This window comes from Ruditapes philippinarum, unplaced genomic scaffold (genome assembly GCF_026571515.1).
Source record: "Ruditapes philippinarum isolate M1 unplaced genomic scaffold, ASM2657151v2 ctg1811_1_1_1_1, whole genome shotgun sequence".
Lineage (NCBI taxonomy): Eukaryota > Metazoa > Mollusca > Bivalvia > Venerida > Veneridae > Ruditapes > Ruditapes philippinarum.
The window spans coordinates 263,934-288,602 of NW_026855651.1; the positions used below are offsets into that span (position 1 = coordinate 263,934).

The following is a 24,669-nucleotide window of genomic DNA, read 5'->3' on the forward strand; positions in this document are numbered from 1 at the left end:
CACAGTTCTCCATTCCTAAACAAGGGCTTGCTCCGTTTCCAGCAAATTGCGAGGAGCTTCTGGTCGCTTTCTCACACGCCTGTTTAATTCAGCCGACAAGTGTGATGTTTAGATTTGGTGACTTGGGATGCAGGAGTTGCTGGAACTCGAGGAAGCCCTTATTTAGGAGTGTGATAATATTCCCAAGCCTTCATGAGAAACTACGTCATAACCATGAGACAGGTGTTTACACTTTGTTATAGCCATGGGAGGACACACACATTATTAGAACTGGTTAACATATAGATTTAGTGGGATTCCGATACTGTTCATTTTGCTTCGATTTTTACAGGCATTCTGTGATTTTTCATTTTGTAGTAGCATTTATGATTTTCATTTTCCTTATTTTCTTGTCTATGAATTATATATAAAATTCTAAGAAATAAGTAGAATATGTAGAATTTTGTATATTCAAAAGTTGAAAAAATTCCGTTCACAAATAACCAATTTATACCGAAAAATGTAAGTGTCAGGTTATAAGTGCCTCTGAGTGTACCGGTATAATAGAAGATCAGCCAGTTGCACCTGGTGAGGTTTTATATCATCTTACCTATATTATTAACTTTGATTTTTTGAAATATCTGAAATATAATATGTTGGAATGATGTTTTATTTTCATTTCCATGTTTTTACATATTGCCTTATTTATTTTATAGGTTTTTATATTCATCGTCACAATATATGATTAAACTCCGAATTCTCAACAAATCCTCTACATCTATGAATAGGAACATTTGATAAGTCTTTGTTTATTTTAATTCTTTATTTATATCTGGTCAATTTTGAAAACACCTTAAGTGTTAGACAGAAACAATGGACTGAAAATAAATATCGTGAAAGATTCAAAGGTTTTGTTTTGCTGGTTGTTGTCAAAGTCTTGTTGCTTAAGAATGGCAAGAAACATCTTTGAAGTCATCTGCCAGTTTATCTAAATGAATAAATTTCGACTTCGCACAAAGTGAGTCCATTTCCATTTTTCGTAATGGTAACTTCGTCTCCAACCAAATCATCTGTATCACAGTCGATTGTAAGAGTCTGTATTCCAGTGGCGGGACCAACATACATAGCGCAGATATCAGTTCCTACCGTAATGGTAAGATCTCTTAACCTGTCCGCTGAAAAATTATGTACACAGACATTAAAAATCTAATACAATTTAATGGTTATTGTTTATTAATATTTCAATTGATATGAACTTTTTTTTCATTCATCAAATACTATTTTTGTAATGTACATAGATGTATATCAGTAATTAAGGACCATCACTCAAACTACATTGGTGTATTTCAGTATTCAAGGGCCATCACTCTTTCCTACTCGAATTGTTTAAACATGAGACGGATATCGATAATTTCAATATATATGTAGAACAGACTGTAATTATCTTCTCTGCATATAAAGCGACATCATTCTGTAAAAAAATGGTGCCGATTAAATGTGTTCTTTTAATTATTTGAGGTTATTTTTGACGAATCCCTATTATTTCCAACACTCAACATTTCAGAGCTGATGACACGGAACTGAAAACAAGTAATTCCACAGCTATTTTCAAACCAAAGAAAGGGACATTACTCATGGCTTCCGTTGATAACCTAATTCTACACCGACCAAATCTTAAGTATGTCCTGAAAGGTTTATCGATAATGTAAAAATCTGTTTACAGTATAAAACCATAAAGGAAAAGTAATGACTTTACAGCAACAATCCATTCTGTTCGTTATAACAATTCTCCTTATTGGGAATGGCTGGATCAACTTAATTGTCCAGGATGGTGTCAAGTCCGAGGTGGCACTGTGCTGACAGTATTGATTGGCGTGAATTGGACTAAAATCCTGGTTGACAGCAAACTCTGCTTGTCCGCCCCAACCTGCACTCGAGTCGTATACGTCCTTGTAACCGTAAACCAGGTTTGCCATCAGGGCTATAAATCAGATTAAACTTCATTACAGCAAAATAACAAAGAATTGAATCACTTACGACGCCAAATATTAATTTCCATTTTCAAGATAAACACTGCTGCTTGTTCGATTCCCGCTAAGGACATTTGACTCAGCTAATGTACTAAAGGTCAGGTCATTTTTCTCAACTGACAATTGAAAGGTCAGGTCATTTTATTCAGCTAGCTTACAAAAGGTTGGGTCATTTTATTCAGCTAGCGGACCAAAGACCGGCCAATTTACTCAGCGAGCGTACGAAAGATCGTTCGTTTTACTCAGCTAGCTTACGAAAGGTCGGGCCTTTTTTTCTCAGTAAGTGTACAAAAATAAGCCATTTCACTCAGCTTTTGTTCAAAAGGTCTGGTCATTTAACTCAGCCAGCTAAAGAAAGTTTGGGTCATTTTATTCAGCTAGGGTACGAAAGGTCGGACCATTTTTCTCAACTAGCGTACAAAAGGTCGGGTTATTTTACTCAGCTAGGGTACGAAAGGTCGGGCCATTTTTCTCAAATAGCGTACAAAAGGTCGGGTTATTTTACTCAACTTTTGTATGAAAGGTCAGGTCATTTTACTCAGTAAGTGTATGAAAGGTTGGGTCATTTTACTCAGCATGCGTACAAAAGGTCGGGTCATTTTACTTAGCTAGCGTACGAAAGGTCGTTCATTCCACTCAGGGTATTTATCAGCCATTGCAAGTACAAACTTAACATAATTTTATGACCTTTACAGTATCCTAGTAATTAAAAAAATGTGGCTCGCAAAATTAACTGTCGTGTTTTGTCAGAATACAAAATGCATTGAGATAATATACCATTGAATTCTTAATAACAAATCTAATCATCGCCTAGTAAATATAAAATGAACGGTGCAGAAATCTTACAAAACGTAACTTCGACACAGAAAAAATAGAATGTCATCTTTTTACTTATACCTTTGTTATAATGTTCTTTAATACAAAATAGTCAATATACTGAGACGTGATGTTGTAAAAGGGAAGCAACTCACGGTCAATACAGTCGCAGTTGCCGGTATATGCAAAGGGGCATTCACATTCATACCCATTTTCCAGGTCAGTGCAGTTACCATTTTCTCCGCATGGGTTAGATAAACATTCATCAATGTCTGGTGAATGTCAACAAAAAAGAAAAACATAAAACAATGTTCCAGTTATACATGTATCAAAATAATTGGCGACTCAGATAACGGAGTACTAATTTGTTCGTTTCGTAATGGAAAAACTAACATTATCTGAAACAAAGGCTGCGAAAACGCATATATAAATAAACTTAGAATAGCTTGAAAATTGCCATTTATATACCACTTTGTTTTTACGACAACACCGATTTGTTGCTGTTGTGTTGTTGTTTTTCAATTTAATTCGGCTTATTTCAGTGATACTGTATCAACAGTAAGAATTTTTCTTCAAACATGCTTTGTTACACACCGACATGTTTTTGCTTATAAATTAGTAACGTTTTACCTTGGTCACACTGCACCCCCTCCCATCCAGGGTTGCAAATACACAAGAACGCGTCATGTAAATCTACACATGTCCCGTGCAGGCATGGGTTCGAGGCACACTCGTCTATTGCTGAAATTTAAATGCTCTATGTAACAGAAATACTTCTTGTTTATTTTCCTCATTCTGCTGGTGGTACAATTTTAAAGAAACTTAACGTGGAAATCGTTTGATTACTGAACTGCTGTCACCTGGTGGATGGGTAACCAATGTCAGTTCCACCTCTTATATCGACCTGAACATAGTAAAAATATTCATAGTCAAATATGCGGCACTGTGCATGCTTTATGCAAATATGATTTTAATATCTCAATTACTATACTGTTTATAATAACAAGATATGATAAGGACTGTTTGATTTTTTTCATCAAATCGTCGTTTGTCGGCCAATCACATATATTTCATTAAAACTGCCTGGACTGATAGAATATGCACCGCCTCACATTCCATGAACTTAAAACTCTCTCAGCAATGGCCATGCTGTTCGATAATCACGATTTAAACCACTGGACAATTCGACCCGTTATGTCACACATCATACAGTACTGTTCAGGGGAAGAAATCGCTTTAGAGAGTTTGCATTCGACCTAGTCTGGTTCCCAGCGTAAATCCGTGTTAGAACTTAGGGGCAGATAATCCAGACTAACATTTGACATCGAATGTACAAAGAAATTACATACCTGTTTCGCAGTTGTTTCCATTAAAACCACTGGGACATACGCAAGAACGTGTAGTTTCGTCTTGGTTGTATTCTGCTTTGTTTGGACTTGTAATATTATAAACGCATGTGCCGCCATTTTCGCATGTACCTGAAACAATTATGAACTTTCTTAGATAAAAACCATTAGTTTGTGCAAGAAAAGAATAGACTTGACATTTTTAATATACACATGCAATGAGTTCGGATGGAAGGAATGATAACACGAGAATATTAAAAAAGAGTTTGTTTCTTTTCTTTCTTTTTCACTTTTTAGGTTTCACACATAAATATATGAAACTGCAAGTGATTATCCTTTGTTGCCTTTAAAATATTTGTTCAAATTCAAATTAGAGCAACTCCATTTCATCCATTTGTTTGTTTGATTGGGTTTTAAGTCACACCGATACAGTATATGTCATTTAGCGACGTTCCAGCTTTACTGGTGGAGGAAGACCTCAGGTGCCCTTCTGGGCATTATTTCAAGCAAGAACAGGCACCTGAGTAGAACCACCGACGTTCCGTGAGCTGGCTGGATAGCTTCCTCAAATAAAAGAATCCATAGTCCATATCGGGACTGTCCATTTCCCTCCAATTAGCAGGTTAAGATTAAAATAAATGAAAAATATAATATGACCGTACAAGGCAAGCAGAGGTCAACACAATTATCGTCATTTACACAGTTTAATGACGTTGCACATATTTCCCCATAGCGACAATTCTGTGGTAGAAAAAAAATAATTTAAAGGTATGTTAAATTTATTAACATCATACAAATGTGCATGGACATTCAAAGACTTGTAACAGCCCTGAGTCATGCAAAACTATTTTTTCTTTCTATCAGGGATTTGCGAAATGATAAAATCTTCCAAAAAATATTTTCCCTAACAGAATACTTAAGAGAAGTTATACTTACATGCGTTACGTTTTTAGAATTGTAACAGTTTCCGTCATTGTTTGATAACAGGAGAGCAAAAATCCTGATAAATATTACTGAAGACGAACTTTTTTTCTGTTACATATAAGTAAAATAACTGAAATAATTACATAATTATCGCCGTTACACACCATCCTTGAGCAATCCACAATGTGTATCCCTAGGTAGTAGATAGCCATCTAAACACGAAAAATAAGAAATAATTGTTTTTATTTATAAATGTTGCCGTGTGGAAAAAAGTATAGATATCTATAGATTTATATAAAGACTATCGCGGTTTTTTTTTGTGATGATAAAAAATAGCATATGATAAATGATTATGGCAACATTGCGTGGATAGAAAAAAAAATAGTGGTTCTTTCCGCACGGTGACACCCACCTCCACTACACCCACCCCAGCACTCGTATATGATATTTAGAAGTGACTTGTCCAGTAGAAAACACAAAAACTTAAATTTACACTATTAAAGTTTTTGAGAACGTTTGCTGGCGGCATCCATTTTGGGTATCAAATTGAAGTTAATGTATCGCATTTTAAGCCTTATATCATTAGAACCAGTCTAAATACGACTTGACTTTCAACTGTGTAAACCGATTTTTCAAGAAATATTGCGGTTTGATGCATACCGCTTTATAATACTGTTTATTCATATAAACATTTTTTTATGTAAATCTGGGTCTTAAATTGTTTGATTAACATACTTTATGCCCATTTTGGAAAATCTCTTTTGCAGAGGAATGGTACCAAAACAATAATCGAAAATTTAATTATTGAATTGTACAAGAAACTTTTTTGATACTATTTAAACATATACCATTTATTTTGAATTTAGTTTGATAAGGGTAGTTGAGGCAGTCTGATATGCTCAAGCAAATCTAGCTGTTCGACACAAACACACACACACACACACACGCACACGCACACACACGCACGCGCACGTGCACACACACGCGCACGCACAAGCGTACGCACACAAATGCTTCTCAAATGAAATATTCTAAATATGAAAGTTTTTCTCATTTTTGCTATTTTGAAACAAATGGTCTATTTAATTCAAACCCTTAAATATTGAAAAAAGAAAAAGTAGAATTGTAAATTTTATGCACACACATAGTTGACCGTCTGCAACAAAGAAATACATTGTTATTTTCGCATAATATAATTTTAAACTCGTTCAATAGATTCACAATTGCTACTATTGTGACACAAGGGGAAAAAGCATGACAATTTTTGCTTAACGTTTATCAAGATTTGTTTACTTTTAGTTTTAAAGCTATAATTTGACTGTAATACAAACTGAAATATCTTACAAACTAAACAACAAAATGCATAAGGGAAATGTTAATTATATGATGATGATGATGATGATGATGATGATGATGATGATCAGTTCGGGTACTTTATAAAGTCCGAGGATTTCAACAAAACAATGGGGATATATGTGTAACTAGCAGTCAATATCCGTGTAGTCATTTTAATCCAGTCATTTTACCTAGTTTTTATTTATATTTTCTTATGTTTAGTGCCTTTTTTAGTAATACCTATTCATTGTCAAACATATCTGTCATAGTAATGATTATAATACATGTGTGATAAATTTTGTGATGGAAATACTTATGTGCAATAATTGATATAAGAAATATCCTATCCTATCCTATCCTATCCTATCTATCTATAAATGTTGCAGAAAGTTGTGGGGGTATTAGATAAGTATGTGTGTTATAAGATAGGATTTATAAAGATTTGATGCATACAATAAGGCAATTTATGTACAATTTATTGGCGATTTACAGTAACTGTTGTCTATCAAATACTTGAAGCTATCTTTATGTGATTTGTTTATAAAATTATTGTCTGAATACACGCGCACTTTAATTATCGATTATTATCTCAGTGTCTCGTATCTGTCCTAGTGGGACACGTTTAATAACATAGGTCAGCATGACACTATGAAAACCGTGATCGTATTAAGTTTTTTGTGTCGTTATAAGAATAATTTATGAATTCATTATCCTTTTGACATATTTTAACATTTGTTTTACCACGCTGCGATCACGCGATGACCTCGTGCTAGCAACATCTGATTTAAGCCAGATATGAAAAATAATTGAGTGTTGTAAATCACATCATTTTAGCTTGTTACTGATAATCTGGTCTCAAAAAAAAACAACAACAAATTAAACCTTTGTAACGAGATATAAATATGGTAATATAATCGGCAAATAATGCCTTAATCGTACATAAAATGTACAGTGATATCCTAAGTATGTATGTAGTCTATGCTCAATAAGGGTTCATCCGTCCTTTAAGTCACAAAAGGCGAGCTTAAAGTACCCTTATATTATGTTACCCACCGATCGGATCTTCTCGACATTTTCCGTCAAACTTTGCATAACAGAACAATAAACTCCGTTTATAACGATATGGAGACACAGTCGATTTTTTATCGTTTTATCCGGTTATCGTTATATCGGATCGTCAACCAATGTGAAAACAGAGTTCGGACCGCGGCAACAGAATCGTTATAGCGGTATATCGTTATAAATTATATCGTTATGTGTGGGATTTATTGTATAATGAATAATTGTCGAGGTGTTCCAATTGGATCCCGCTTACGCTGCTTTTTGTAGTTGTTGTTGTTTGTTTAAGTGTTGTATTGTGATTTGAACACACGTGAAAAGCATGTCAAACATATTGTAATGTGAAAAATTTGCGATGCCACAGGTCTCCAACCAGAATGCTCTCCAAATTATTTACTAGTATGAGTTATCAATTAACGACATAAAAATAATTTTGTATTCCTCGTCACTGGCCTTTAAAAATAATTGCATGAAAAGTACCGGTATAAATATGATATCTTATATACTGACTTTGTGGGGAGGGCTGTTGCTAATGTTGTTATAACTTGTAGCCCGACCCATTTGCACTATATCTCTTTGTTAATATTTGTTTTTGTATCATTCATGTAACTTAGATGAATTTATGTAAAGATAAGTTGCAAGAAAATATAATTGAACTTAACTGCCATTTCCATTTTTTTGCAGTGAAAAGGCCCCGTTTTTTATTCCTTCGTATTTATTAGTTAAGATGTATTCTTGTGAAAGACTGAGCTGTGATAACAAATATGGTGCCATTTTATATTTCAATTGTAATTTTCACCATCAGCTTCATCTTCATATAGAGCTTTTTGATTTGTAATGTTAGAAAAAAAACATAGAATTACGGTCTTAAAGCTGCATGCCTCCAGATGAGCTAATGTATTTCAAGAAAATCAAACTAAAGAAAAATGCAAACAGTTTTAAGAAAAGTAATAAGATTTAAGTTATGATTTACATATTATGAGCGATTAATGATTGATTTTGCAATATTAATCAACATATTTCTACTCCGTGACCTACTTTTCTGCATATTTTGACCTCATTTTTGGTAATTGGTGTGGATTATCGGTTTGCAATGTGTTAATGTCGTTCTTAGTTTACTTTACAATGTTTTACCTTTAAATTGATTTTCTAAATTTTCATAAAAAAGCACGAATCTGGAGGCATGTTGCTTTAAGATATAACAATATACAGCGTTATAATTTAAAACATATATAAATGAAGTTAAAAAAAACTTCCCCACCGCCGAGGAAATATGTCATGTGAAAATATTTACTACTTTCTCACGCTTTGTCTTAAGAGACCATTTCGTTAATTGACTATTTATTGTGTTTCCCTTGCGCGGTCGCTTTATACACGTCGTTTGACTGTAAATGACAGGAATACCTTATATTTCAAGAGTTCTGACCAGATTAAGAAGAGATTTATGGCAGATCTGGTGATACCTTGGTAAGGCGCTTGAAACCTTTTGATGGCTATGGGAAGTATGAAAAAAAAAAAAAAAGAACACCGGCACTGCATTGTAATGCTCAAGTTTTCGCCAGCGTCTCAATCTGAACTATAAAATGGATTGGATTTAGATAATTGTACTGTGGTACGTTACTGCAAAGGGTTGGTTTTGTGACAACCGGTTTACGGGTATGAATGTTTCTATTGGATGAAAAAATGGAGCTATTGCCATGACCCACTTGGTGGCGTCGGAGTTGATGAACTTTTTTTTTTATTATATTATATTTTATTATTGCCCTCTTATTATACGCCCGAAACAAATGAGGCGTAAAATGTTATGCATCTGGTCGTCCGTCCATCTTTTAGAAGTTTTCTGTCCGGGTTGTATCTTTTGAACTGGTGGAAGAAAATTAAAACTACTTGGTACAACTACTCTGAAATGTATGCAGATGTGCAGTGCGTAGGTTTGGGTTTCCTTAGATCAAAATTGACCCCGGTCCAAGGATTGCCCTATCATTTGGGAAATCTTGTTTACATAGGGGTATATATAAAACATGTCTAAAACATTTCTTCTATGAAACTGGTTAACCTAAAAAAACGTTGTACTTTTTAATAAAACTAAACAATATTTTCGAATTAAACAAATCTTCTACTGCTGCAAAAAGACCTCTCGCATGCTTCTTTTTAAAGAAGCAAACTTAGTTTAAACATATTATATTTCTCAGAATATGTATATACATGTTACAATTTACAATATACAGAGAGCATTCAAATATTCTTTAAAAACTGGATTAGAATGAAAGACAACATGTCTTATGAAATTCTTCTCCTAAGTGAGTAATTGACATGTAATAGGCGCTTAAACGAGACGAAAATAATAGAAAAAAAAAAACAACAACAAAAATCAGAAAAAGAAAACACAGAATTGTATTTAAATGCTTTAAGAAACATTGTATATGTTCCATTGAATATATTTAGAATGAATATATATTTAGAGTGAATATATTAATGGATCGAATTAACATTTAAATTAATATAAACATACAAGGTAGGAAAGTATTTGAAAAGAACACAGAAAGGTGAAAAGGTAGTGAAGAAGGAGAAAGATAAATAATGAGGTATAAAGTATTGGAATATAATGATTAAGTGTTTGGGTGTTAAAAAAACAAACTTGTACATATCTCGGCAGTGAATCAAAATCTTCAGATTATTTCTGGAAATTTGGGTCAAGAACGGTGAGTTCGATATAAATCAATAATCAAACGCTGAAGGCACACAATTTATTTGAATATTAAAATTTTGCAATAATTTGTTATTTACAGGATGCATCTACATTTGTATTTTTTTAACATTTTACATTTTGTAAATGGTATGTATTAAAATTTATTTTTATGAAAGTTATTTCTTTTTTCATAGACAATGCCTTTTGAGTAAGAAAAAATGTATATACAAAAGTGACAGATATTGACTGTTACACTTTTGCAATTAAAGTGTTTAAAATAGATAAATACAGAATCCCTAAAGAAGACGCAATATTTAAATGAAATTTGTTTAATGTTAAGTCTGTTCAATTTCTCAAAAGTATTTATTACACCAGGTAATCTTGTAGTTGTGTCAATATTTTTTTCTGATTATCTGACTTTTTTGTGTGGGCGCTTTAGGTTTTTACTTCTATGATTTTATTAATTTATGTTATTCACGTAAAATTTTGCTTGGGTGGTAAATCTGTTCTAAAACATTTCGAATGCCTCTTATTAAAATTAATTCTATCAAAGAGCATCTTCTTTTATCAAACCGACAGATCAAAAGCAGTATTTTTTTCACATACCTTATCTGGAATCGACATGAAACATACGAACTATTTGCATGATTTCCGACCTGCCAAACTAATTACAAAATGGACCAGAAATGATTGCCCCGGTCTGAAACCTATGGCATAAAAGGGACATTGACTATCAATTACCCTCTAATAAAAAGTAAAATAAAATTTAGGTTTATTTTTTTTGAAACGTGAATTGTGTAACATGACTACACGTGTGAAAGGCCATTTTTATGTTTGTAAATTTCATACTAAACAATATGTGTAATATGAATTAAAACCTTTCTGAGAATGTCTCATTAATGATTTGAAAATGTATAAAAATATATGAAAATAATGCTCATGCTAAACACTCAACATCACAGAGTATTTTGCTGTATATGGTCTTTTTATCATTATAAATCAAACTGAACATTTAATGACTTTTGAACACTTCTACAATAATTAATTTGCCCTATATATGAATGAACATTAGGTTCGATCTGTCCATTGGCAGCAGTCACAAGTTTTATCACGCTTTTAAACTAGCCTCTTTCCAATAAATTGAATTGATAGATTTTCAATTTAAAAACGTAAAAAGAAAATACACTATCACTTCAAAATGATATAACACTGTACAATGAATAAAATTTTTAAGCATATTATATAAGTTAATAGTAACACAAACAGTTAAACTTAAAATCAGAAAAATTAAAATAATTGACTTACCATGGAAGAGATATATATTGTTAATAACATTTTGAACTTATTATCCAGTGTCGACTATCCAAAACTCCGAGCAGAACTAAAATGATAGAGATTTTGTTTCTGAAGCTCATAGTTATATACGTTTTAAGCCACGTATCTCTTTTTTGTTTTGTTTTAAAATTTCATCCATATGCTACATCCAATTATCTTAATGATTGTGTCATTAATGATAATAAGTTTATTTATGTTTTGTCCAAGATCACGGTTAAAATCACAGGATAGGTGGAACGTGTTAGGTAAAAAAGGGAAAACAACACATGATTTGAATGAAAATCGGACATTTATTAAAAATGCCATAAACAAGCATTATTTCTACTAAATACACAAATTGATTTAATAACATAGTTTAATAAAAGATTCCCGAAAGAAACTAATTGGAAGGCAAAAACCGCCCCAATACAAAGTATCGAGATGTAATAACATAAAACCTGATGTAATAACAAGAAAACAAAAGAGGCTAGATCAACTATCAAAACAAAAATAAATAAAAGCATGTATCATAATTTTGATTTTCATGGACCCTGATCTTGGCAACATTTAAATAGGTGGTGAAGTTGGAGGAGGCGGTTTTATTTTATTTTTTCTTTAGAAAATTGGCAGCCAAAATGAACAAAGATATGGCTTATCTGCTTATCTATTGGCTAAGAAAAATCACATGATAAAATATAATCATCTGATTGGGTAATAGCATAATTTATGCGCCTAGATAAAATCCGGTTGACGTCGTTAAGTTCCGGACTAATAAGTTGTCTACCAGGGATTCTGAGCCCGAATGCGCTCGTTTCCTGATAGATACCTCATGAACAGGAAGGGCTAGAGACTTGGGGCCGGTCCATTTGGAACCTTTATACAAACGTAAACTAGTGTTAAAGTTTTGTTTTAATAGTCTGGACAGATGTTTTCACAATGTCCCGGGAAATGAACCCCTTGCTCGTGGACTCGAAACTGGAGTTTTCGGCCTTCTCTTAACTTAAAGTATATTTTTAAGGGGCTCATATTTCACTTTTTGCTTTTTTGTTTTTGACATTTTTAAGATGAATACAGAGGTTTTTATCAATGTGGTCATATTTTCTTCCCAGGTCCGATACTCGCGCCTGTGTCCCTAACAAGTGTTTATTGGCAATTGAACATCAGGCACGACTTCCAAATGTTGCAGTATTTTCATAATATTTAATGCATTTAAAAAGAAAGAGGGATGGAAAATATAACTAGTATCGTTTTGATATGTATACTTGAAGTTGTGCTTAGTTTAAGAGTTATGTTCTGCCTTAATATGTTCTTTAAAAATATGTTTTTGAAAGGCTTTACGAAAAAAAAAAACTTGTCTGAATCCTGTTCCGGCTGTTATGATGATCGCATGCCTGGGTAATTGAGGCAGTCAGATATTTTCCAGCCAATCTAGCTGTTCGACACAAACACACACACACACGCACGCACACGCACGCATACACACGCACATGCGCACGCACAAGCGTACGCATACAAATGCTTCTCAAATGATATATTCTATATATGAAAGTTTTTCTCATTTTTGCTATTTTTGAAACAAATGATCTATTCAATTCAAACCCTTAAATAATGAAAAAAGAAAAAGTAGAATTGTAGATTTTATGCACACACATAGTTGACCGTCTGCAACAAAGAAATACATTGTTATTTTCGCATAATATAATTTTAAACTCGTTTAATAGATTCATAATTGCTACTATTGTGACACAAGGGGAAAAAACATGACAATCATTGCTTAACGTTTATCAAGATTTGTTTACTTTTAGTTTTAAAGCTATAATTTGACTGTATAACAATTATTACAAATACAAACTGAAATGTCTTACAAACTTAACAACAAAATGCATAAGGGAAATGTTAATTATATGATGATGATGATGATAATAAGGGAAATGTTAATTATATGATGATGATGATGATGATAATAATAATAATAATAATAATAATAATAATAATAATAATAATAATAATAATAATAATAATAATAATAATAATAATAATGATGATGATAATAATAATAATGATAATAATAATATAATGATAAGAACATAAAGGCTTGAATTTGAAATTGACCGGACAATGCAAATCGGTAGAAGATTATAAGAATGGAGTTAATGCCTTACGTTATGAAGTGATCAAAATTAAGGCACACCCTGTACTACAAGAATAATATTATATATGTGGATTAACATCTGCGTACGAACGAGGACGCATTTGAAAGCCGACACCGCAGTTCGGGTACTTTATTTAGTCCGAGGATTTCTACAAAACAATGGGGATATATGTGTAACTAGCAGGGATTTGAAAGTAAAGTTATGAGTAGTGAGGCACATATAAAACTAGGTGTTTGAAACAAAAAGAGAAAGTAATGTTGCTGAAAGTACTGGGGTTTGAGAAATAAAGATAGGAGTAATGTTGCAGAAAGTTGTGGGGGTATTAGAAAAGTATGTGTGTTATAAGATAGGATTTATAAAGATATTACTGTACAATTTATTGGCGATTAACAGTTGTCTATCAAATACTTGAAGCTATCTTTATGTGATTTGTTTATAAAATTATTGTCTGAATACACGCGCACTTGAATTATCGATTGTTATCCCAGTGTCTCGTATCTGTCCTAGTGGGACACGTTTAATAACATAGGTCAGCATGACACTATGAAAACCTTGATCGTATTAAAGTTTATTGTTTTCGTTATAAGAATAATTTATGAATTCATTATCCTTTTGTCATATTTTAACATTTGTATTAACACACTGTGAGACGTGATGACCTCGTGCTAGCAACATCTGATATATGCCAGAATGTACTTTATTATATGAAAAAAAGTGAGTGTTGTAAATCACATAATTTTAGCTTGTTACTGATAATCTGGTCTCAAAAATAAAAACTTAAACCTTTGTAACGCGATATAAATATGGTAATATAATCGGCAAATTATGCCTTAATCGCACATAAAATGTACAGTGATATCCTAAGTATGTAAGTATGTATGTAGTCTATGCTTAATAAGGGTTCACCCGTTCTCTAAGTCACAAAAGGCGAGCTTATAGTACCATTATATTATGTTACCCGCCAATCCGATATTCTCGGCATTTTCCGTCAAACTTCGCATAACAGAACAATAAACTCCGCTTATAACGATATGGAGGACACAGTCGATTATTTATCGTTTTATCCGGTAATCGTTATATCCGATCGTCAACCAATGTGAAAACAGAGTTCGGACCGCGGCAACAGAGTCGTTATAGCGGTATATCGTTATAAGTGATATCGTTATGTGTGGGATTTATTGTATAATGAATAATTGTCGAGGTGTTCCAAGTGGATACCCGCTCACGCTTCTTTTTGTAGTTGTTGTTGTTTATTTAAGTGTTGTATTGTGATTTGAACACACGTGAAAAGCATGTTAAACATATTGTAATGTGAAAAAATTGCGATGCCACAGGTCTCCAACCAGAATGCTCTCCAAATTATTTATTAGCTTGAAAACTCAGGTAGCGTCATAGAACAAAACGGTTCTCTTATCTGACATTTAAATTATGTCAGGTAACATGTGTGAGGGCCGGGTAACAGGTATAAGGGTCAGGCGTATAATTTCCAACGCATAGAAAATATAAAAAAAGACATTTTAGATCAATACATACTCATTAAAATTATATGATAAATAGCGTCTGTCACGCAGCTATTTCATTTCTGACAGTTTTTGTCACAACTTTTCACGCCTGGTAAACGAAAGAGCTATCTCTTTCGGAAGTTTATGGTAAATTGCTCTATCGCTACTTCCGAACTAGTGCATGTCGCTAAAATCAGGTGTCATCAAAGGTAAAGGGTGGTCATTTTTTAAAATATATTTTGTAAACTCTACACCAAATCTCGAAATTCGAATTCGGCTATGCAATGTAGATTTGATATACATTTCCAGAAAACTTTTAGTTGTTATGTTTGTGTTTGAAATGTATTTATGGCGGCGTTTCCCAGATACCGAATTTAGCGATGAAATGGTCCCTTTTATGATGAAACAAATTATTTTTCCACCTTTTTTCATCTAAACAGCGATTCAGATTAAAATCAAATACACTTTAAGGTAGTACACCCCTAATGACTACTATAAGGTATTGTAAATTTGACAACATAGGACTGTTATATGCCTTAAATGGCACATGTATGCAAAATTTAAACAAAATTTACCGTGTGATTAATGAGTTACATTTTTATGAACTAAAACTTTGCCATTAGAAGGGATTTTTTCAGAAATTATGAAACTCTAAATAATCTATAATATCATCATTATGAAAAATGTTTTCCTTTTGCTCATTGTTAAGAAATAAATAATGACATTTAGGTAACAAATTAAACAAGCAAAAGGATTGTTTTTAAACGAAATGTTTTTAATATGTATAAAAATGTAACCCTACCCCACCCACTTTTAACACTAATTTGACCATTTCCCTATGTAAAAAGCCTTATTTAAAATATCCCTAAAATTTTCCAAAATGAGGGGCTATTTTCAAAGTTTGCCTAAATTTTCTTTAATGTATATTGGTTGGTCTTGCAAAATACAAAATACTTTTACCGTTTAGTTTTTATTTTATTAAACTTTGAAAATATCTGGTATCATATTTGCTATTAAATTTGGCATTATTTAGTAAATAAATACCTACAATAATTATATAATTAAAATAAAACACTTTTTTCTTCCATAGGGGTTCGGAGAGATTAATAAAAAATGTTAAAAAGAAAAAAAAGAAAGAATAAAAAATTGCCCCTTCTGGGGTTTGAAGTTTTCAGAAAAGTAATAAGATTTAAATGGTCATATTTACATATTATGAGCGATTAATGATTGATTTTGCAATATTAATCAACATACTTCTACTCCGTGACTTACTTTTCTGCATATTTTGACCTCTTTTGGTAAAATAATGTAGATTATCGGTTTGCAATGTGTAATTTTCGTTCTTAGTTTACAATGTTTTACCTTTAAATTGATTTTCTAAATTTTCATAAAAAGCACGAATCTGGTAAGATGTAACAATATACAGCGTTATAGCGTTATAATTTTTAAACATATATAAATGAAGTTAAAAAAAACTTCCCCACCGCCAATGAAATATGTCATTTGTAAATGTTTTACTTTTTTTCTCATGCTTTGTCTTAAGAGAATTCTTTAAGCGACCATTTAGGTGTTTCCCTTGCGCGTCGCTTAATACACGTTTGACTGTAAATGACAGGAACACCTTATATTTCAAAAGCTCTCATAATGTGTCATTGACCAGATTAAGAAGAGTTTTATGGCAGATTTGGTGATACCTTGGTAAGGCGCTTGAAACATTTTGATGGCTATGGGAAGTATGGAAAAAAGAGCACCGGCACTGCATTGTAATGCTCAAGTTTTCGCCAGCGTCTCAAACTAAACTATAAAATGGATTGGATTTTAGATAATTGTACTCTGGTTCGTTACTGCAAAGGGTTGGTTTTGTAATAACGGGTTTACGGGTATGAATGTTTCTATTGTATGAAAAAATGGAGCTATTGCCATGACCCACTGGGTGGCGCCGGCGTTGGTGAACCTTTTTACGCTAATGCAACCTCTGTGGTGCATTGCATATAGCGATTGACGTGTGTTTGTTATATGTGTTTGTACGTCAGTTAATTATTTACAACTGACAAGAGTTAAATATAGTCTTTAAAAGTGAAACCCTAAAAAATCATTCTCAGACACTATAATGAAACAGATACTAGTATTTGGCATGTAGCATCACCTAGTGGCCATCTACTAAAGTTATATAAATCATGATCTTGGGATTAAAATTTTGCTGGCTATGGGGTCATATAATTAAAATAGATATATAGTACATGTGTAAACAATTTAAGTCTTCTTGTGTGCCAAACTTAAATATTTAACATCAAGTATTTCCCAATCAATGTCTGCAACTGTTTTATAAATTATGCAGTTGGTGGTATAAAATGACACATTTATTGTGTACTAGTTTTGTACTTCTGCATTTAAGAGTTGTGGCCTTTTCTAACTATGTATCTTCGGTGAGCAATCCAATGCCATATTATTGTCATCTTATCATACACCCGAAACAAATGTCGACGTAAAATGTTAAGCATCTGGTCGTCCGTCAATCTGTTAGCAGTTTTCTGCCCGGGTTGTATCTTTTGAACTGGTGGAAGGAAATTTAAAATACTTGGTAGAAATGTTAACTGTGAGACGAAATGCAGAGCGCAGATTTGACCTTTCTCAGGTCAATGTCATTTTTGTAAAAAAATTCCTGTCCGCTCTGTATCTTTTGAACCGATAGAAAGAAATTAAATCTTTTTGGCAGATATATTACCTACACTCTATAATGAATGCAGATGTGCAGTGCGTAGGTTTTGGCTTCCTGAGACCAAAATTGAACCCGCCCAAATGATTGCCCTATCATTGGGGAAACTTTGTTTACATAGAGTTATATATAAAATATGTCTAAAAGATTCTTCTCTGAAACTGGTTTACCTGAAAAACGTTGTCAAAACGTTGTGCTTTTTAATGAAACAAAATAATTTTAAATTTAAACAGGAGTTGATTTCTATTTTCTTGCACTTCTGAATTTAAATGCCTAGAGTATGGATATTTTGCATGAAACATCACCATGTGGTCCAAAATAAAAATTATATAAATCATGTTCCGGGCCCCGAGTGTCATTTAGTTTATTTAGACTTATATGGTAAATATGTCTCATAAATCTTTAAAAATCTTATTCTCATAAACTTAAAATAACTAGAACATAGCTGTTTGGGTGCCGGATGATGATGTAGCATCAACTTGAAGTTTTCTACAAATATTCTATAAATTATGCCGCAGGGATCAAAATTGACATCACCATGGGGTCGCTTAGTTTTGTATAGATTAATTTATATTTAACACATTTTAGTCTTCTTCTGTGAATTAACTAGTTATTTGGCATGCAGCATTTCGTAGCAAATGTGAGTCATTATTTAATATATGATAAAGCTTTTGACTTCATAAATAGATATATCTAGTTTTAGAGAAGTGCAATGAATGAGCACAGTAACTGCAAAAGGAAGTTTGCCTTTTTTCCTCAGAGGTATGACCAAAAATGTATTGGTTGTAACTTCAAAGATAAATAGATTTCATTGAGGAAAAAGTGTGGTGTACACAACCAATAACTCTATTGCATAGTTTTGGAGGAATTGTTCTTTGTAACTTTGTATTCTTGATTTATGTATTTGGCTCAATTGCAAAAGTATAGCAGGTATCTAAACAGGTATTTAAGCTTTATTTATTGGTAAATCACTTATACTTCTTTAAGAGAGATAACCTGTACACTAAATGACAGATTTGCTTAAATTGTTTAATCATTTTTGTATATATTAAGAATTTTGACCCACATAAATAACCCTCAGTTACCGTTTATTCTCCATACAACTAACCTGTTTCATGGAAATTGAAACTGTTACTTCTATGAAGCCTTAAATTAGATACTCAAATAATGGTCTCTTTACATCAATTCTGTAAATAATTTCAACACTTCACTTTTAAAAAAAAAAGAGCTGACAAACCAAAATAAACATATGTATATTTTGTCGATCTTTCTCTATTTGTTGAATATATCCGAAAATAAAAAATATTGTCAGTGTATTGTAAGAAATGAAATAAATACTTTGCAAATATCTAACACGTTTGAAGGATTTTCAAAACATTTGAACAAAATCACAGGCATGTTATAAAAAGCATGTATAAATCGTTGCCATTGTTAAGTTCGTGTGTTGATAACGTTACATCGGTACCCTCGCACATTCAGTTGAACCCGTTCCAGTTGTTGTTGTACCAGGCGGGCACTGTTTGCAAGTTGATTGGCCTGAAACCTTTTGGTAATAGCCTCTTTTACATTCCGTGCAATAAGAGATTACCCCGTCACAGGAGGACGTGCCGCTGAAGATAAAATAATGTTAACTTTGCTTTATTATATGTAAGAGTAAGGGAAAAACACCCTATTTATGCCGGCACAGCATCTTTGATGCGGTGGCAAATAGCGATTACCAAGATTGTTCATACTATAGCCATTGGGCTTAAATTTGACCCGCTAAATGTGTTTTCATTGTATGTATAATGTAAAACGTTTAAAGATCTTCTTTTTCAAATCTACAAGGGTATTTAGCATGAAGCATTGTCTAGTGAACCTCTATTAGAATTATTCAAACTAAAGCATTGAGTCAAAATTCGCCCTGTCCTTGCAGGTCTAATCATTCCCTTCACAAACGCAATATTGTTTATAATTTAATTGCAAAATTATAGTATTTTCATTAAATTTACTTAATATTACTGAATAGTATAACAAAAACAGCTATCAAAAAACATTTTGTTTCAGTCACTTTGTAAAGATGATTTATCTAAGGTGCATATGTCGGTGTTGAGGCTATTCTAACATCGTCTAGCGTCAGCTATTTTCTATAATACCATAAAATGTGCACATACCACAGAACATTTCTATAGGAGCTGTACCCGGAACGCATTGCATTGTTGATTCATGACTCAGCATCTGTTCCCCTCCAGAAAGTGAATGATTGGTTCCATCTATTACTACGTGAAAAACATGCGCAGAGTTGTTCATAACGTAATTTGCCGATGTTTCTATTTCAATCGCGCGTTGCTCAAAATCCACTAAACTCTGTGGTGAAGCTTCAAAAACAAATCATATAATCAAAATGAATTTGTGGATGGGTTCTACCTAATTTAGTGTATTTCTTAATTTATGACATTATAAACCCTGTGTGTCTTTCAATAGTGAAATATTATATATATGATTCAATTTGACATATTTATTATATTTACTAAATGGTTGCGCATTCCTGTAAAGCTAAAAGATTTGTCTTCATTAAAAAAAAACAAAAAACAGAAATGTGTTCATATGACACGGGTTCCGCCCACATCCACCTTTTTTATCAAATTCGACTACTTTAGGTCGAATACATGAAGACGAACAATTTAAATTCAAAGTCTCTATTATAAGAGAACAATCTGGCCATAACTTAACACAGCTGAACAAACACATGCCAAAACCCAAAATGTCGTGCACAGCATTCATATGTGTTATCAACATCCCTGTACAGTTGTGATTCTAGTTCGAGCAAGTTTACCATGTTCATTATACACAACATTTGGAACGTTCTTTACTTATACGAGGTCGAATTACCCATAGAATTGATATTCAATATATCAAACAAACACCCAGTAAATGCACAACTATCCATAATTTCTTACGAATACATTTCAGTTAATTTTCATGATCGTCGGCACGCACACAGTTTGAATAATTGCAAATTTTTTACTTTATTCAAGGCAATAACGTAACAACTACTAAATAAATCCTCAATCAAATCCGCAGGTGCACATGCTGACAATTGATTTCTATAAAGTTTGATGACTCTATATTTGTTTGGCTACGCGCGACACAAGATGAAAATTGCAAAAAAACCTGAGTCAAGAACAATAACTCCAAATATAATATATAAATTCAAAAATAAATCTCTAGATGCAGAACTTAACATGCCGACTTACATTTCTTTACAGTTTCATGACTCCAGATCAAATCCTTTTTTAAGCTACACACGATACAAATTGAAAATTGCCCATTTTTACTAAGTTAAGGGCAATTACTCTGACAAAATTGAATCAATCAACACACAAAACCCCACATGCACAGTTTCACATGCTGAACAACATTGCTGTAAATTTTGTTGACTCTAGCTTAAGCACTTTAAGAGCTACATGTGATACAACATAAGAACGGACGATCAAGGGCAAATCCAAATGCACAACAATTAGATCAAGATGCTTAAAATAGGGATTGAATCAGATTTATTGAATATAAATTATTATTCTCAAATTTTTATTTCAAAACAATACACTCAGATAATGCTAAATGTTGTTGTTTGTCTGCATAATTAAAATGTCAAGTTTAGTTTATACAAATTTATTTTAGTTCGATTGTGTTGGAAGCTTTAAGCTTATTGAAACACTCTCGAATCCGTTCCTAGAACCAACCAGTACTAAGCAATGAATGTAAAGTTTCTTGCTTAAGGAACAACGGCTTGCCCCTGAAAGGATTTGAACCAACGCAATCTTTAGATTACTAGTCCGACGCGTTAACCACTCGGCCACGCCGGCAAGTTTCATAATTTGATATCTATTGTTCCAATTTTTCAAAAATGTAATAACTTATATAACACATGTCAAAAATCATTTAAGAAACGCTGTCGTGCATCGTAAGACATATTTGATTGATTTGTTAGCTAATGAACCCGATGAAAACAAAACTGTCATAACCTACTTATATTATTTGGTTGTATTTTACAATGTTCTGTTTAAATAAAATCGTATAGTTACTTACTTGTTCCGTTTATTTTTGTTACATTGATACCCCAGTTCGTGTAATTTTCAGGTGCTTTTAGACTTACAACCACTGACACATACTGTGCAGAACTGTTACATTTCGGGAGCACGTCAGTTTTGCAGATTCCGTCTCTTAAGCATTCAACTTTTGAAAGTTTACTTTCAAGTTGTCCTTTAAGAGATCTTATATTAACAGGGGTACACGGCATAGTTGTATAATGTCCTTCGAAGTCTACACCTATTGCTTTTGGTATTTCTATCTCTGGAAAAGACATTTGACAATTTTGAAACGTGTCTTTCCATGCAGTAAAAGAAACATAAATTATCTTTGTTAAGGATTGCTCAGAAAGACTTTATTTGCTTGATATGACGAGTACTTTGAATTGTTCACGGTCCTAATCTTCATTGCACTTTAGTTCTGTTCTTTCACTTGTCTTATTACTAACATTAGATCATTGGAAGGGCTATTTGATCAGCGTCAGTATAAGGTGAACCTACTGACATAAGGTAAATGTTTACAAATACACCTAAATGTGTTTGATAAACATTTGTAACAAAGTAATTTTCCCAGGTGTTCGTTAAAGTATGCTCTCAGATTTTTAGATTTTTTGCATCTGAAATATGCTGCTTAATTTAACTAATTAGTAAATAAACAGATACAGGTTTTTAGCCAGCTAAATCATGTATATTGTTTGGGATACAAAGATAAAGAATACATTAAAGAACAAACGTACCTGTGCATGAGGGAAGCCTTGCAGTAGGATTATTTTTGGTCTGATGATTCCATTTGTAACCAGTGGCAACTCCACATTCATAGTATGGCAAGGGTGGAATCGGAAAATAAAGACCATCATCACATGATACAGTGCATCGCTTTAAATCAGTAGTTGTATTACAAGTTATTCTTAATCCATTGGCAATTGTTAAAGGAAGACACTCTGCAAGAAAGGAATGCGAATTTTATGAGTTTTTTGTGTGTTTTGGTTTGTGTCGTCTAAACACTTTATAGTTTATATGGGACTTTTCAGCTTTACTGCGGAAGGACTATCTTTGGTCTCCGTTTATTATTCAGGCACAACGGGCTAAGAAGAACAACCCAGTTTCCGTTAGCTAACTTGAAAGTTTCTTCACACGAATTAATCAAAAATGTCCTTGCGGAATTCGAACCAATAGCGGGGAAGGGCAAGTACTTTGCCACTTGGCCATGGACGCTCCGTGTCATTTCATTATATGTCGTGCATGCATTCAAATTAAAGATATTGCTTTTTTATATACATCATTCGAGCTACAACATCATGTTGTTGTTGTGTTTGTTCTCCTTTGTTATTCTTAAGCCTAAAGGGTTATTCCAAATGTTTTTATATGAACAACCATGTGATTCAATCTTATTATTTAACGTTCATGTTTATATTTTACAAGCGGAGGAAACGATAACCATTTCTTCTGAATAATATCTATCTATTATAATTATAACATTGTATACTGTTTGCAGTGGGATTGTACCGATTCACTTTTTTTACAAATATGCAATGTAAGAATTAAAGAATTAAGGTTATAATTTCGCAAATGTTTGCTGCATGAACATGTTATGTTGAAAGAACTAGCGCAAAGTAAACATTGAATGCATTTAACGTATGTGTGTATGTATGTATTGGTGCGTGTGTGTGTGCGTGTAGTTTGTGTGCGTGCGTGTGTGCGTGCGTGCGTGCGTGCGTGTATGTATGTATGCATGTATGTATGTATGTATGTATGTACAAAAACGGGTTACACTTTTAATTGAATCACTTTGGCGTATATATTTGTGTGTGCCAAAACGGTTAACACACTTATATACAATCTATTTTGGCTATACAGGTGTGTACCTGTTGCATTTTCAAATTTAATCCATATAAGGTATTTATGTGTGTGCAAAAACGGGTTGGACTGTTAAATTATCAGTTGTGAGGGTATATCTATAGGTGTGTACAAAAAACCTGTTGCATCTTTAAATTTAATGTTTATAAGGCATTTATATGTGTGCAAAAACGGGTTGCACTCTTTAAGTGCATGTTTGAAGTATATATATACATTTTGTATGTGTACAAAAACGGGTTTCACTGTTAAAAAAACCGTTGTTAGGGTATATAGGTTTGTACAAAAACGGGTTGCATTCTTAAATTTAATCTATATTAGGTATTTATACGTGTGCAAAAACGGTCTGCACTTAACAGTACATGTATCAAATGTATATACGGTTACAATCTTTATTTATTCTAATTCACGTGTTTATGTATGTACAAATACAGGTTGCATTCTTAAATCTATTCTATATACGGTATTTTTTACGTGTGCAAAAACGGGTTGCATTCTTACGTAGTGTATATTTTGGCTATGTAAGTGTGTACAATAATGGTCTGCACTCTGAAATTGAATCCATTTAACGTATGTACAAAACGGGTTACACTTTTATTTGAATCTCTTTTGGGTATATAGGTGTGTGCAAAAACGGGCAACACACTTATATACAATCTATTTCGGCTATATAAGTGTGTACAAAAACCTGTTGCATTTTTAAATTTAATCTGTAGAAGATATTTAAACGTGTGTGCAAAAGCAGGTTGCACTCTTAAAGTGCATGTATCAAGTGTATATAGATGTGTACAAAAACGGGTTACACTGTTTAATTATCAGTTGTAAGGGTATATAGGTGTGTGCAAAAACGAATTGCATTCTTAAATTTAATCTATATAAGGTATT

General features: G+C 32.8%; 2 protein-coding genes across 2 annotated transcripts; both read right to left on the bottom strand.

Moving 5' to 3' along the window:
• Nucleotides 1-783: 783 nt before the first annotated feature.
• Nucleotides 784-11,636, bottom strand: LOC132744030 (neurogenic locus notch homolog protein 1-like). Its single transcript, XM_060732640.1, has 8 exons — nucleotides 11,484-11,636; nucleotides 5,239-5,307; nucleotides 4,834-4,912; nucleotides 4,175-4,303; nucleotides 3,456-3,566; nucleotides 2,981-3,097; nucleotides 1,736-1,960; nucleotides 784-1,154 (listed from the first exon to the last, which is right to left on the bottom strand). Exons 1-8 carry the CDS (start codon nucleotides 11,511-11,513, stop codon nucleotides 964-966), a joined length of 951 nt encoding a protein of 316 aa, XP_060588623.1. The 5' UTR covers nucleotides 11,514-11,636; the 3' UTR covers nucleotides 784-963.
• An 8,327-nt stretch (nucleotides 11,637-19,963) lies between these two features.
• On the bottom strand, nucleotides 19,964-22,869 carry LOC132744029 (uncharacterized). Its single transcript, XM_060732639.1, has 3 exons — nucleotides 22,668-22,869; nucleotides 21,932-22,195; nucleotides 19,964-20,220 (listed from the first exon to the last, which is right to left on the bottom strand). Exons 2-3 carry the CDS (start codon nucleotides 22,140-22,142, stop codon nucleotides 19,979-19,981), a joined length of 453 nt encoding a protein of 150 aa, XP_060588622.1. The 5' UTR covers nucleotides 22,143-22,195; nucleotides 22,668-22,869; the 3' UTR covers nucleotides 19,964-19,978.
• Between the last annotated feature and the right edge of the window lie 1,800 nt (nucleotides 22,870-24,669).